The 15,396-nt window shown below is 32.4% G+C and overlaps 3 protein-coding genes across 5 annotated transcripts in view; 1 reads left to right on the forward strand and 2 right to left on the reverse strand.

Moving 5' to 3' along the window:
• Positions 1–15,396, reverse strand: part of LOC149888176 (uncharacterized) — a 154,664-nt gene that overhangs the window by 12,048 nt on the left and 127,220 nt on the right. The window lies entirely within an intron of this gene.
• Positions 4,572–7,032, reverse strand: LOC149888177 (uncharacterized). Its single transcript, XM_090088642.1, has 2 exons — positions 6,484–7,032; positions 4,572–6,233 (listed from the first exon to the last, which is right to left on the reverse strand). The coding sequence occupies exon 2, from the start codon at positions 6,090–6,092 to the stop codon at positions 5,571–5,573; it is 522 nt and encodes a 173-aa protein (XP_089944768.1). The 5' UTR covers positions 6,093–6,233; positions 6,484–7,032; the 3' UTR covers positions 4,572–5,570.
• LOC149888178 (uncharacterized) lies at positions 7,131–13,824 on the forward strand. 3 transcript variants are annotated; one of them, XM_090088643.1, is made up of 6 exons: positions 7,131–7,309; positions 9,448–9,553; positions 10,867–11,092; positions 12,810–12,953; positions 13,039–13,059; positions 13,258–13,824. In XM_090088643.1, exons 2-6 carry the CDS (start codon positions 9,536–9,538, stop codon positions 13,287–13,289), a joined length of 441 nt encoding a protein of 146 aa, XP_089944769.1. In that variant the 5' UTR covers positions 7,131–7,309; positions 9,448–9,535; the 3' UTR covers positions 13,290–13,824. The 3 variants fall into 3 exon arrangements, with proteins under 3 accessions (XP_089944769.1, XP_089944771.1, XP_089944770.1); XM_090088645.1 differs by lacking the exon at positions 7,131–7,309 and adding an exon at positions 7,413–7,432; XM_090088644.1 differs by lacking the exon at positions 7,131–7,309 and adding an exon at positions 7,622–8,341.

A 15,396-nucleotide genomic window follows, 5' to 3' on the forward strand; every position in this document is an offset into this window, starting at 1 on the left:
CATCCTGTTTGAGAGTGTGATTTAGTTCCTGGTTGTTCCCACTATGTTTAAATAAGCCCACCATTTCCTTTGAAGTCTTGATCATTTCATGAACTAAATTAGCACCAGGGGATTTCAAAGCCTTTTCAACAGCTAAATTCAAATTATGACCTGCACAGCTAAGTCTAACATCGTTGCGATAAGCCGACTTCATATTACTCCCATTATCAGTCACAAATACCAAATTGTCACTTTTTATAGTCTGAGGGAAAAGTTTTTTAAGTATTTCAGTTGTCTTTGCTTTTACGGCAATGCCAGTCTTAGACTCACTAAACTCAAACAATCCAACACACTTACTTATAAGGCAATAACTGCTGTTAATGTAATGTGCTGTAAAAGTCTGATAAGAGTATTTTAGAATGTCATCGGTCCAGTGATCAGTTGTTATTGCGATATGAGTAACCCCAGCAAGTTTGTCTTTCAGCTTTCGAACGCATTCGTTGTAGAACTTTGGTAGTAGCGTCTTAGACAGCGTTGTTCGATCACACATAATATCCTCAAGTTTCACTGATCCATACTTCGATCCAATATCAATCATTGTTTGAGCAAAGTGACGGAACCCATCATCCTGAACACACGAGAATAGCTGAATGTCTTTTGCAATCATGTACAGGGCTGCACGTTGAGCATTTTCACAAATGTGTTTAGGAACCTGTAAAGTATAAAGCAATAAACAATAGACATTAAATACATACAAATACATAATGGCCTTTTTTTTGTACTAAAAAAAACATTGTATTTCTAAAATATTGCTAACAACTTGTAACAAATATATTTTGCTATCAATGGCAGCAAGTAACAAGTGAAAAGTTAAAACAGTAAATAGAAAAAAGCAAGATCCGCTAACTATATTTACTAACCTCTGTCTTTTTAGGTAAAAAACTTGTCATTTTAATTGTCCAGGTTCTGAATTGATCTTATCGATGTGTGATGTATTATGTCTTTGTAAAGTTGTAGTATGACCAATTGGCACTGACAACCATAATCCACACTGCTTACAAACGGCAAACTCCTTGGCAACCTGTTGATCATAACATGATTACTCACAGTTATCAAATAAAATGTATTGTAACTAAGATCAATTGACTCTATTTAGCATTTGATATTCAATTAATTATCAAACCTGAATGCTACTCAGTTTGGCATTGTGTGCAATATGAGAGATGCAGGTGATTATTGATTTATCGAAATATTTATAAAACTAAATAATTACATATGCAGTAAGTATAGCTACAAACCTCATCCCCAACTTCAACGCAACGGAAGCGTGTCCATCATTCACTCTTTGTCCATGATGCAGGTACTAAGCGAGCCGCTCCGTCTGTTATCAATTTCTCCAACACTTTTTTAGTCCATTTACTATTACTCATTAATACTAAAATATTATGTAATTATTCCAATCATTAATTACTAAGATATGAATAAAAACTCAGAACATTAACAACACCTCAATATTGCAAATGTTTAGAAACAACATTTCCATTTTGGTTAGAAATGTTATGAATTGTAGACTTATCGCGAGGTTAGAATTATTTTGTTCTATTTCCCATTTTAAATGTTGGGAGAAAATATTTGATTTTTTTCTAAAAATAAAAATTACTTAAAATTTTAGCTTATTTTTAAAGAAATAATAACTTATGCTTTAAAAAATTTGATTTAAACAAATTATTTAGAAAAAAATGTGAAAAAAAAAAAATATTTTAAAAGTAGTTATTAATTACTAAAATTACTAACTCATTTTCTTCCAACACTTATAATGAAAGATAGAAAAAAATCATTTTAAACTCGTGGTATGTTATGCATTAGGTTATAAATTATGTTATGTATCATGTTATGTATTGTAGTGATGTGCGAATTGCAAAATTTTCACTTTTTCAAGCCTCTATTTGGCTTGGTTAGGGTAAGAACAGTTGGTTTGATTCGGTTCGTTCCCAACAGTTTTAAAGTTCGGGTTCGGTTTAGTTTGGTAACAACTAAAGTTCGGGTTCGGTTCGGTTCTGTCGTAGATAAGGTTCTAGTTCGGTTCGTTCGGTTCGGGTTCGGTTCGTTTCCCATCTCTAGTTTGTATTCGTTCACAATATTTGTAATGGTCTGAAGCCGTCTTCTAATCAGCATTTCATTTGAAGCTTTTGTCTTCAATCTGGATTTTCCAGTCAGTGCATCGGTGACCCAATGAAATACTGCTTTCGAATCAGTGCAAACATGCAAGACATTCATCTTCCAATTGAGACCCAAGTTTAGTCCCTTAATTACTGCATCGAGTTCCGACATGTTTATATGTGTTGTATCATCTTTTCTTAACCAACAAGCGTCTTCGATTATATTGCTATCAACTTCGACACTCACACCTAGCGCTAGTGAACTAGCATCCACCCACACTGTTGCCTCGTTGCCATAAACATTCCAAACTCCTTTGGCAGGATCGTCGTTACTGTTCTTTTTCCATATCGTTCACCATTTTTTCAACAAAATCGCATTGTATCTTCTCATTCTATGTTTTCGTAAGGGCGTTTACCGTTCTTTTAACAAATGACGAAGCTACACACAACCAACCACAAACTGGAAGATTTCTTGTCATTTTTCCACATATAGAGAAGATTTTACGCCTCGTTAGTGAACTTCGAACTTCACCAAAATTGTTGTCTCTCTTCCAAGATAACTTCTTATTTTCAATTTCAACTTGTAACCCTAGAACTCTTGCTCCTTCGGACACACGAACCGCCAGCTAACAATGTATTCCATACATTTCTAATTGGTCAAGTACACTGCGAACTGATACAATGTCTTCATTTACAAGAGTATCATCAATGTATGATGATGTTCCCTTCCAGATCATTTCTTCTTTCGTCTTGCGGTATAACTTTGTCCAACACCGCTTTCATTATGACGGGCGGAATGCTTAGGCCAAATCCCAAACGTGTTAAAAAATCCTCTGTCCACGGAAAGCAACAGTTAGGTGAGCCCAGAGTTCCTCGCTGATTTTGAGTTGCATATAGGCCGAAGATAAATCAGTTATTGAAATATTTTCTCCAAGCCGTCTCCAGTCTTGAAGTTTGTTAGCACATGCATCCGTGTTCGCCGTAAATGGTTCAATAAACTTGTTCAGCTCCCTGAAGTCTAAAACTGGTCGTACTTTCCCTTTGTTTTACTGCACCACTGCCATAAGTGGAACCAAACCTTTAACTGGACCGTGTTTTTTCGCAGCCATTTTTTCTCTATTTACCCTTCAATTTCTTTTTCGTAAACGTGTTTTATGCCGATAGGGATAGTATATTCAGCAATTCTATTTATTAGATTTTCAGGTTTGGCATTCCTTTTCCACACAATTATCCATTCTCTATTTTTCTTTTCAAATGAAGCAGTATAATCCTGAGCCATTATATTCATATCACAAACATCTTTTGACATATCGCTTTTTAGACCAAGTAAACATACTTCTTTTTTTTTTTGTAAAACAAATATCTCGCGTTACAGAAATCGATACTCCACCAAGTGCCACTATTCCATTCATACTTATTATGAAACAAAAACCCAGTAGTTTGAAATCGACCACAAGTGCTTCCACACACACGGTATTTCGATTTGGCGTGGTGATTCGAGTTCGGCTAATACCGTCGCACTGCTGTTGTTAACCGTTTACAGTTACCACGCTATCTTCTTTCTTCGTTATTTTTGTCGCACATTTTTTATAAATGATGCTGCAGGTACATCCTTAAATACACTATTAATATCCAAGAGTATGGCAGGTAACGCCATTACTGATTGTTTAGGGAGAGAACTGGCGCAGACATCTTCTCCCTCAACTCCCTCTACTCTTGACATGAGTAACACAGCACATCGTTTGTCTCCCGTCTTCTACCCGACTTGTTTCGATTATTATTTCTTCTTAGATGACAATCTCTCGCAAAGTGATTGGAAAGTTTGCACTCATAGCACACTGATTGTGTTTTAACTTCAAGCAACCTCGGATCACTACTTTTCATTGCAGCTACAGCAAATTTTTCCACCGTCCCATTGTTTCGCTCCTCAATCATTAGAGCCCTCGCTCGCGCAACTATTTGTAAAGTTATAAAATCGTCCATACGAGAACTCGATCTTAGCATCCGTCGAACTCTGGGAGCCCAGCAATTAAGGCACACTCGATTGCTTTGTCTGGTAGCCCACCAATTAGAGTAGACAATCTTCGCAGTTCCGCCAAATAAACATCAACTCTCTCTCCATGTTTCAACTTGCTCGTAGGCTGTAAATGCATCAACGGCAAAAACTTCAAGCAAAGGCTCCTTTATTCTCTTAAAATTTTCTTTATCAGTCTCTGCTAACTGTTGATATACTACGAATGCACCATCAGTGAGACGGAGAGGAACCACACGTGCCAGATCGGTTACACTAATTATTTTACAAACCAATTCTACCTTTTTCAGCCACTCAGCAACTGACTGTTAATCCTTCCAACTAAACTCTGAAATTAACTTTAAATCAAGTTTAGTCACCATTTCGCCGAAATAGCTTGTAGTTTTGCATAAAAAAGATCGTTTATATTTATGCGTAAACGCCAATGTATCTGTGTAAAATTCAACACAATTTATATACAAATTAATTCCCTTCGCATTCACACATATATTCACTAGAGATAAAACAATTGAGGTCGATGTGTGAACGTGTTTCGAAATCGTTAAAAGTTGTATAAAATTTATTTAAACGGTTTTCAAAGTCGTATTACTTCGAATAAAATATATTTTCGCGGTTTTCAAAATCGTAAAAAGTTGTGTCAATTCGAAAATGGCGTGTTTTAAAATTGTTTAAAATTTCTAACGGCTTTCAAATTCACTTCCAAAAATTTAACTGTCTTCGAAATCGTTTGAGTAAACGAAACAAGTGCATACAAAAAGTAAACAAACGAAAGCGCGTGACTTCGTTCAGGTTTTAATCTCAATGACTTCAAGTTCAAGTTTAATGACTTCAACTTCAAGCTCTATTAGCAAAAATGTTAAAGTGAAGTGAACTGATAAGCCATATTTTAAGCTGAACTTGTATGTGGCTGTACTAGTACTGTTATGCTCTTCCCTTCTATTCTCCTAGACTCCTACTCTATCCCTTAGATTTGGAAAAAATCACAATCGATGAGAAGCTAACTATGTTCAGGTTCAAAGACATCGGTATAAAGTAAAGTGAAGTGATAACTGGCTTGGTATATGCTAGCAATCTTTGCCCTTCTATTTCTTAATAATAAAAATTTGAAGTATGCACTACAGTAACATTACAGAAATACAGAATATACAAAAGATATGCTGAAACCCTTTCATTTATTTAATAATCATTCTAGATTTCATAAATCCAATTCCTTAAACATGTGAAAAAATTATTTGCATATAATCGATTACCTAATCTAAAATAATCCTAGCATGCTTCCCTAATAAAGAATATTTAGTTGTCCGCTTCCAGTCTTTCATTCTCATTTTTTTGTGCAAGTTCCTGGCCTTGGGAGCCTAAATAATGTCTGTCTTACCTTTCCAGTTCAACAATACTGGAGTTTACATTTTTAATGTGGCGGTATCATCATCATCATCATCATCATCATCATCATCATCATCATCATCATCATCATCATCATCATCATCATCGTCGTCGTCGTTGTCGTCGTCGTCATCATCATCATCATCATCATCATCATCATCATCATCATCATCATCATCATCATCATTATCATCATCATCATCATCATCATCATCATCATCATCATCTGAGTCATCTGAGTCATCATCATCTGAGTCATCATCATCATCTGAGTCATCATCATCATCATTTTGATTTCTGTCTGGAGCAGATCTTGCTGCCATTTGCTCTTCCATGGAGTGGTATTCCCAAATTGGTACAAAGGAGTTTAACAGATCGAAGTTCTCGTTGATGAAGACCAACTTCTCAGTGGTTTTTGGAGACAATCTGCATCTCTTTTCGTGGACCACCTGTCCAGCTTCACTAAAGGCCCGCTCACTTGAGGCACTTGAGGCTAGCAGGCAATAATACTCCCGTGCAAGTCCTGCCAAGATGGGCATCTCTTTGCGATGTGTCCTCCACCAGTCAAGGACATTAACCTTCGAATCTATCACAGTTGTTTCTCTGAATTTTGCCCACTCAACGGAAATTGGAGGACCCTCAGCTGTAGCATTTGTCTACTTGAATTGGCTGGACACAGTCTAAAAGAAAGGAAGGAAGTTAAACGTTTAGTAAACTTCGTATAACTTCGCTTTCTTTAATCTAAAATTGTTTAAATTCAAATAATTTTTAAGTTTAACTTTGAGCCGCCCCCCCCCACTCCCCGTATGGCATCGTATCCTGAAATTAAAATTTTTATGACTTTGTTTGTTCGATTGCATTAAGATTAGTAGATGTATATTTAACTAGTTTTAAAGAAATTTATTTTATATTATACTTAATAGCTATTACCTTTGCTACTGCCTTCCAGAATTCAGTCTCACCATCATCTTCAAGAAACGCATGGGTGATGTCATCTGAGACATTGATTGTACCTTGCTGGTTTGACATCCAGTCTGCTGTTGTAGGATGACTGTTTTTCAACTTGTCAAAAGTCTCATCCCAGACACCATAAGCGTGCAGTTATTGGCCTTTCAAGAAGGGGTCCAACAGGCGGCCTACAGCATAAGGCATGATGTCACATCCTCCTCTTGGGAATCGTTTCTCAAGTTCTACAATGAACTCAACCATGAAAGGACCTACTCCAGTGACACTGTTCTTTCTTATTCTTTGACCCTCAGAGAAGCACACCTATTCACAAGATGAACAATGGCTGTCAGTGCTCTATCCATTGTAATTTTCTTATCACTCGACATTGACTAAGAGAACTTTTTACGGCTTTCGTAACCGTTTAATTAACTTTTTTTCGAAGTTTAACGGATTTCGACATCGTTTAATGAACTTTTTTTCGAAGTTAAACCGGATTTCAACTCCGTTTAATTTAAGAAACTTCGCCTAACTGACGGCTTTCAAAGTCGAACAAAAAATATACGATTTCGAAAACCGAAACTCGATTGTTTTCTCTAATTTTCACACAAAATAATTTACTAGAAACACTATAATGACATCTTTTGCGCACATAATTTTTCTGAACTGACGCTATGATGACATAACTTTTGCGAACACAATTATAGTGACGCACACAATTATAGTGTAATTTGTTGACTGACTGACTTTCAGGTCCTCCAAATCTCCAATTGCTCTCTAAAAGATTAGACTTAATTTATACAATTTTAAGGTATTTCATTTATTGTTCAATGAGCATATTATTTTATTTGTAGTAATAATATGATATAAAATGTACGATAAGAAGAAGACCATTATCTGATACTATTTCTTGAATAATGTCATTAGCAAAATGGTATTGCAAAAGCTTCTTTTGTAAATTTGTATTGCCTTATAAATTCTATATTTTTGAAGACTTCTTATGGATTGCGTCTGCCAATAACCAACCTTAGATATATTTTTTCTAAATTAGTTATGTTCCTTTTTCTAAAATGCAGCTTATACCAATTCATGTTTTGTTTTAAAAAAAGTTTTTTAACGTGATAATATTATCATAACTACTTTTTCTTATAAGTTCTCTTACTACTTTTGCTCTTATCACTTCTTTGCATAACTTAAACTGGTTATTAATAAATAGAATTTATTTTTATACCATAACACATTACGATACATGCTTTGATAATTGACTTTTTCCCAGATAACTGCGCCATTAAAACTATGCATTGCATTTTGTGATGCCTGGGAGCAAACAAACTTATTAGTTATAAGGATCAAAGTAAAAAAACAGCAATTATTGCATAAGCCTAGATTACTATTCTTATTTTATTTGTTTGATAATGATTTTGACTACAGCACATTTTTCGAAGTGGAATGTAGATGACTTAAAAACATATTTATCAACAAGAGGTGTCCTGCTTGGTTCACAAAGTGCATAAAAAGCTGTTTTGGTAGAAAAAGTGATTATGACAGAAGCTTTAAACTTACTATTGTGAGCTACTACTGGTAAATGTATCAATGAAAAAAATAACAGTTGAAGAAGTAAGTTAGTTGGTAATGATATTCCACATCTTCCATTTCCTGAAGATTTAAAGTCTAACTGACAAAGTGGAAATCAATATCTTCTGAATGCTACTTTATAAGTTGTTATAGAATATACTGCTAAGAAGAGTGCAATGAAGGCTTTTAGAGAAGGAAAAAACTTCCAATATTCTGGGCATGTTAAAGATGTCACTTTTAATAACATTGATAAAATATCTGGCAGAAGGTAAATGATGATAAATTACTTTAGGAGATGGTAGACAACTTTGTTAAATTGGTGTATTATATGACAGTTACACAACAAGGCTGTCTATTTCCTTAAAAGTATAAGATCTTTACTAGTTGTAAAGATTTTATAATGTAAGAATGTTTAACATTCTAAAATGTTGATAAACATTTTGTAGTAGTATCACAACATATGAAATTGGCTTATAAAATATGTTTTAATGAAGTTTTTATTAAAAAAATGACATCATTATTGTTGTTATAAAAAACTAATGTTTTCACAATGATATTAATGAATTTTCTGCAATGAACTTGTCTAACATTTTCACTATGTAACATTTTAAATTAATTACATCAATGTACCTAGGTAACAACTTTTGCTCAGTAAAATCTTGAAAAAGTTATATGTTAATAGTAAGCTTTGTATGTATCTACAAAATGAAAATGGTGTTTTGATTTTTATTTCAAGTTTGGTTTCAAATTTGACTGTACCAGACTTAAAGAATGATTTGAAACTTGAAGAACTTGTTTTTCAAGTATGATTTTAGGTGAAGTTTGCTTCTTGCATTCCACTCAAGTCAGACTTCAGATTTCATATTTTCAATTTCAGAATTATGCATGATTGGAAAATCATGTAAATTGGCAGATAAACATTAGCTTTTTTTATAGATTCATTTACCATCACCAAGACTAACTTAGGAAGAAAATATTAATTTAGTTTTAGCATGTTTAACAATCAATTTAAATAATTTAATTATTGAATGCCAGGGTTGTTAAACTTGCTAAAACTAAATTAACGTTTTCATCCCAAATTACCATTGCAGTCCCATGTTTATGCAATTGACAGTACACATATTCATAAAAAATATTTTGAATAAGAAGTTCTTATATTCTGAAATAAGAATGCTTTTTTCTCAATTTATTCTTTCAGGACTGAAGTTACTTTGTGACGGTATTTTAGGGAATGTACATTTTAATTATTTAAATTCTTTCATCTCATTTTTGGTCAGAAATTTCATGACCAATTATGAAATAACCAGTCCTAATTGTGTTAGTTTATGTTACCCTTTTTTAAAGATTATATAAAATTTCTTTATTCTTGCATAGGAATCAGTAGCACATAACTGGTGTAGGTTGTCAATTCATAGCTCAACTTTATCATACAAAACTCCACCAACTTTAAAAAGTAGCAAGCATGGAGTTGAAGCGAGCTGTATCTTTTTCAACTACTGTTTTAGGAACTAATCATTAAAACTAATAAGCATGACATCAATAATTAATTTAATTTTGAAATTTATTTAAATGTATAAGGTAAATGTGTACCCTTCTAAAATTGATTTAGCACATTTAATTGTGCAATTAATAAACAGCGTCACTACAGTCTCACCAAAATTATTTTTAAAAATATTCATAAAAAAATGAAACAATTATAAAAAGTCTTAACCACCTTTATCATTTTTTTTTTCAGTTAATTTATTCTAATATGTGCACCTTAATGTACAAAACTAACACATGTAATTGTATAATTATGTGCTTAATCGATTGATGCTTAAACAAGAGCGTTAAAAACTCCTTTTCTGACTTTTAACTCCTTGTTCTCTCTTTTTTTTTCAAGTTAATATGTTTTAATATGTGCAATTTAAGATACAAACCAGGTAAAGAAAACATAGTTTTTGGTTTCTAAATGTTGCAACATTTGTGTAGATAAATTTGATGAAGCTAAGGACTTTTAAACATATGAAACTTAAAAAAAAGTTAAGGGGACTTTTATAAATGTTACTGAGTTAATGGTAATTTAATGGTAGATTTTATAAGAAAAATATCAGACCACTACTAGAATTTATATGGTTTCCTTGAAAACATTTATTGCAGAATAGCTTAAAACACTTATCTTTGTTAAGACAAAGCTCCACATCATTTTTTTCACATTTCAGTTTTGTAACAAAAAATGATTATTTTCTACTTTTGTTCAACAGCATCTGTCTGGCTAAATAAGGCATATGATGCTTTAGAACTTTTTTACTTAAGGCTAGCAAAACTTAATTCTCCCGGACAATTTCACTTTTGCACAAGGTTTTCAACATCAGATGAAAAGAAATCAGCAACTGCAAGTTTAAGTTTTACTTGAGGATCTTTTTTGCTCATTAAATGCAGTTTGCATCTCAAACATGTTTAATAAAACCTTAATTTTTCTTTGAGCAAACAAATTTCATGTTCTGTATTTTTAAGAAATTTTCTTTGTGAAATTGGGATGCAGTAAAATATAAAGCTCCAAATTTTTCAACTTTAAAAAGTGATTCTTAATAAATAGATTTCCCTTTTTTAATGTTACATACTTTTACAATTTAATATATGTACTATTGATGTATGTATTACAATTTAATTTACAATTTTATGTATGTATAATGATGTATTATTATTGTAAAATTATATAGATGTAAAATTATTCTACCCCCCCCCCTCCTCTGTTCAATAAATAATGACATAAATTTATTTCTTAACTTGTATATATTATATAACATTTAGCTGTTAGCACTGCAAGTGTTAAGGTTTTTTACTCTTTCTTTGGGACTTACAAACCAGTCAAAAATTAGGTGTTCTGATAATAGAAAGGAGTTCTACAGCGAAGATGAAAATGAGTGGTTTGCATGCCACACACATTGTACTAATCAGATTATATATCTTCAATGTGAAGAGTGTTGTTTTGTTCAACAACTCTTTTCACAGCCAACTCATAATACCTTTGACAATCGTAAGTAAAAGTAGTTTGTTTAAATACAATGTTCGATAAACATGTTTGACATATATAGCATAACATATTATCACATTTACTTAAACAAAGGGGTTTGTGTTAAGTTGTTTGAAATCAGTTTGTATTGATATTAGGGTTAGAATTAGGGCTAGTGTTAAGTTAGAGCAAAGATAATGATTTGTCCAAAGCCAAACCTTAACCCTGATTAATTAAGAATAAAACAATTTGAATTAAATCCTAGGAAAATTATCTAATTTCAGTGCGAAGTAATGTTTTAATTGAGCTATGATGATAGGTGATGTTCACCATAAAAATTTGATATTTTGCATGATTTTTTTTTCATTTAAGCCTATAATGCTGAATTAATATCAGTTGTTATAGAGAAATGGAAATAATTTATTTGTAATTTGTATCTTTCAATCAAAAAAAGTATTTAGCTTTGTTTAGTTGTTTACTGAGCCGCATAGGATGAAAAAGTTTATTAGAATATAAATTCAGCAAATATTACAACTAGAAAATAATAAAAACTGTCCCTATTCCCTCCAAATTACAGAATGCAAAGCTTTTGAGTGCATGAAGTAGGTTTCATACAACATGCGCCCTTAAAATCAGCGCTAACTTTTTTGTAGGAATCATTGTTTTGATTTATGGTTTTGGAATCTTTGATTTGTACATAAACAAATAACAAAATAAAAAATTTGATTTTATTAAGATAACTACCAAAAATAAGATTGGTGTTGGCCTTAATCTTTTGGATGTTATGCCCAAGGGCATTATTGCAAGACTTACCTGTGTATGGTATTTTAAGCTAATTTAAAATGATTGGTTGCATAGAGGGGAAACTAGACAGTGTTAAGATGAAGACTGTAATGAATTCAAGGTTTGTTAGAGCACTCGAAGACCAAGTTCTAATCAATCAAGTCCGATCCATGAGGAAGATGGCTGAGGAACTCTCTGTGATTGAGCACACAATCAGAAATGTTGTTATGCCCCCTGTTTTTATTGATTCAGGAGTTAAAATCAATCCAGATGTGTACATTAAAATCTTAGAAGACCATGTCTGGCCATGGATTACCTTAACTTCAACCCTGATGCCAAAATTGTGTACCAGCAGGATGGAACTCACCCTATATAGCCAGAAAGAACTATATGGGCATATGTTGAGTCAAAGGCCTGTGCATCTCCCCACAGCAGTATTGCAGCTCTAAAGGTTCAGGCCCAGAATTGGCTGTGATGAAGGCTAATGATTCACACATGTATCTAACATGTTCACACATGTAACTTGTATATGAAATTCATGGAAAATTAGCATGAGCTAAGTTAATTTACTGAAAGTAATTTCTTGTTTACTTGTTTTTATAACCTACCATTTTCAAAAATTAGTGCAGACTTTAAGGTTCGCATGGTGTATAAACAGGCAATTAATTTACCACATGCACATGTTTATTCACTTAATGAAGTTTACATGTTTAGAAGTGAATAGATATACTATATTATATATTTCTATTTACTTATTTACTTTTTATGTTTATAAATGCTTGTACATTTAGTATATTTTATAAACCTTAAAAACTTTTTTTAAATTGTTTTTTTTTTTTTACTTATTTACTTATTTTATTTCTAGCTTTTTGAAAAAAATCGTTTAAAGATTGACTACCATTTGCCATTGTTTTATTGGAAATTTGTTGACCAGATGTTTGTTCATGTAATTTTTTAGAAACCACAAGCACAATGAAGATTCCAAGAAAGCAAACTTTATATTATGCAACATGGTTGCCAATCCTCACAATTGCAATTATAGTAACAGTTATTGTTTTTAAACGGGTAAAAAGTTTAAAGGAAAAAAATTATAAGAACATTGGTAAGAATTGATATTTTAAAAAAAATATTTTAAAATATTTTCTGAATTATTTTAAGATTGATAACGTTTTCAATCTTTGTTTTAGGTGTTGCTGACATGAAAGCCCGTGAGTAATTTTTTCTAATTGTATTTTCTTAGACATTTTAAAAACTAGCCTTTTTTTATTTACTCTTCATAACTATTGAAAGCGTCTTCACGACATCTTGAAGAAAGGTTTTTTACCAACAATTTCTAAAATTTTATTGAGTATAGAAATCTTTTCCCCTTAAAAAGCATTGACTTTCCATAACTGTTCTATATTTAGCGGAAGATGTTATCGTTGTCCTAAGCAAATGAAAAATGAAATGTTTTATGACAATCGCCGCTTTTTTCTAATTTTATGGCTTTTACGTGTAAACATTTAAATGTTGTAATATTTTTGTAGTTTACATTGTATTTTTATTTATTTTTTTTAAAGTTAGCATTTCTATGTAGTAAGGAAAGGAAATATTTAAGTTTTTCCTAAAACCGGTTTTTCGAATAAACCGCGGCACTGTGGAAAAATGTAGAGCAAAAGAATATCATGAATCTTTTTTTAAAAATTATATTTCAATTTTATTTAATAGTTTAATAGTCAATCATTACTATAATACAAGAATTTCACATCATTTTATATAAATAAAAAAGTTTTGAAGCCCTATTGTTTATTACTTTTGTGGATGTTCATTTCAAACCTGTTCGCTTCATCACTTTAAATGTTAATTTTCTGTAAAACTTTCTAGAAATAATTATAAACTATTATACATTTTTGAAAAGCTCATATTATGGTTCAGTTAAAGAGTAATTATTTGAACGTTAAAACAAATAAAAAAATATATATTCTTCAAGTTCACTGAGACTTTTGGGAGTTACCCACACTTCCCCTCGCTTTACATTTAATATAGTATTATAGCCTAGGTGTTTATTAAAAACATGTATAAGAATGTTCAATAGGAGAAGAAGCAGAAGCAAAACTTGTGAAATCATTAAGGATTGCTGATAAAGACAAAAGAAACTTAATATTGAGTTTTATGGAAAACGCAGGCCAGAAAAATATGCTAACGGATAAAGAAGCACTCAGCGTGTTTATTGATTTATATTTAACAAAAGCACAATATTTGTACATAAGGAAGGCGACAAATGAAAGAAACTGTTCCATATTCCCACTATATTGTAAAATTCAAGGAATTAAACTATCCTGCTATCCACCATCTTCTGCGATAGAAATTACGAACACATGCAAAAATTCTGGAACTTCAAGATTTATTGGATCACACTGTAGCGAGACTTTTGACAATAGATTCCGTGTACAGTATTGAATTCAAACATTTACTTTTATATAGTAAATGGGGCTGTGATGGTTCCTCTAGCCAAAGCCAATACAAGCAGAAACTTCCAGAGGAATCTAAACTTATTTCTGATGCAAATTTGTTTACTAGTTTTTTGGTGCCTATCAAACTAATTGATAAAGTAACTGGCGTAGTTGTTTGGCAAAATCCGGCACCTTTATCTGTTCGTTTTTTTCGACCTAAATGCATAGAATTTTGCAAAGGGACTCCCAAGAAACTTAAAGCCATTGTGGATGAAAAAAAAAGAGCGAAATAAACTCTTTGCGGCCGTCTATAATTAATAAAAATGGTAAAAGTGTACAAGTAAAACATGAACTTTTTCTAACAATGATAGATGGAAAAGTGGCTCAGGTATTAACGGATACGCCTTCTGGGTCCACTTACAATATGTGGAGCTACTGCACGGCAAATGAACGGTTTGACCAAAGTGGCTTCTAGGCCTGAAAATGAAAATTAGTATCAATACGGATTGTCTACATTACATGCCTGAATTCGTTGCATGGAAATTACATTACATATTCCTTACAATCTTTCTTTCCAAACATGGGCAACCACAAGTGAAGAAAAGAAACGGCTTAAGCAAGATAAGAAGATCTTGGTGCAGAAACGTTTTTGTAAGGAACTAGGTTTGATCATTGAAAAGCCAAGACAAGTAAGTGGCAATACCAATGATGGTAATACTGCTAGAAGACTTTTTCACAATGCAAGCTGCTCTGCTGGAATCACTGGAGAGAATGAAAATTTGATTAAGAGATTTTACATAATTCTGCAAGCTCTCTCCTTAGGTGTAATGATAAATGGTGAAAGCTTTGGCAGTTATGCTGTAGAAACTGCCCGAATCTATGTGACCAATATTGGATGGTACTATATGCCATCTTCAGTACACAAAATCTTTTTGCACATCTTCTAAAAGTTGGCCAATTGGAAATACTGCATTTTGCAGTATTTCCAATTGGTCTACTTTTAGAAGATGTGCAAGAATCCTGAAGTCAGGATTATAAAAAGTTTCGCCTTCATCATGCCAGAAAATGTTCTCGATCAGTTACAAATGAGGATGTATTTCATACTTTTCTGAA

This window comes from Hydra viridissima, unplaced genomic scaffold (assembly GCF_058129835.1).
Source record: "Hydra viridissima isolate aposymbiotic clone 2 unplaced genomic scaffold, HvirCarnegie_v1 scaffold_5, whole genome shotgun sequence".
In the NCBI taxonomy this organism is placed as follows: Eukaryota; Metazoa; Cnidaria; class Hydrozoa; order Anthoathecata; family Hydridae; genus Hydra; species Hydra viridissima.

What these genes read in the sequence shown, in the direction of transcription:
- LOC149888177 (XM_090088642.1), bottom strand. Translation starts at nt 6,092, where the DNA reads ATGCCCATCTTGGCAGGACTTGCACGGGAGTATTATTGCCTGCTAGCC.
- LOC149888178 (XM_090088643.1), top strand. An exon ending in TCATAATACCTTTGACAATC is followed by an intron (nt 11,093 to 12,809) that starts GTAAGTAAAAGT and finishes GTAATTTTTTAG; the next exon opens with AAACCACAAGCACAATGAAG. An exon ending in TGTTGCTGACATGAAAGCCC is followed by an intron (nt 13,060 to 13,257) that starts GTGAGTAATTTT and finishes TTCTATATTTAG; the next exon opens with CGGAAGATGTTATCGTTGTC.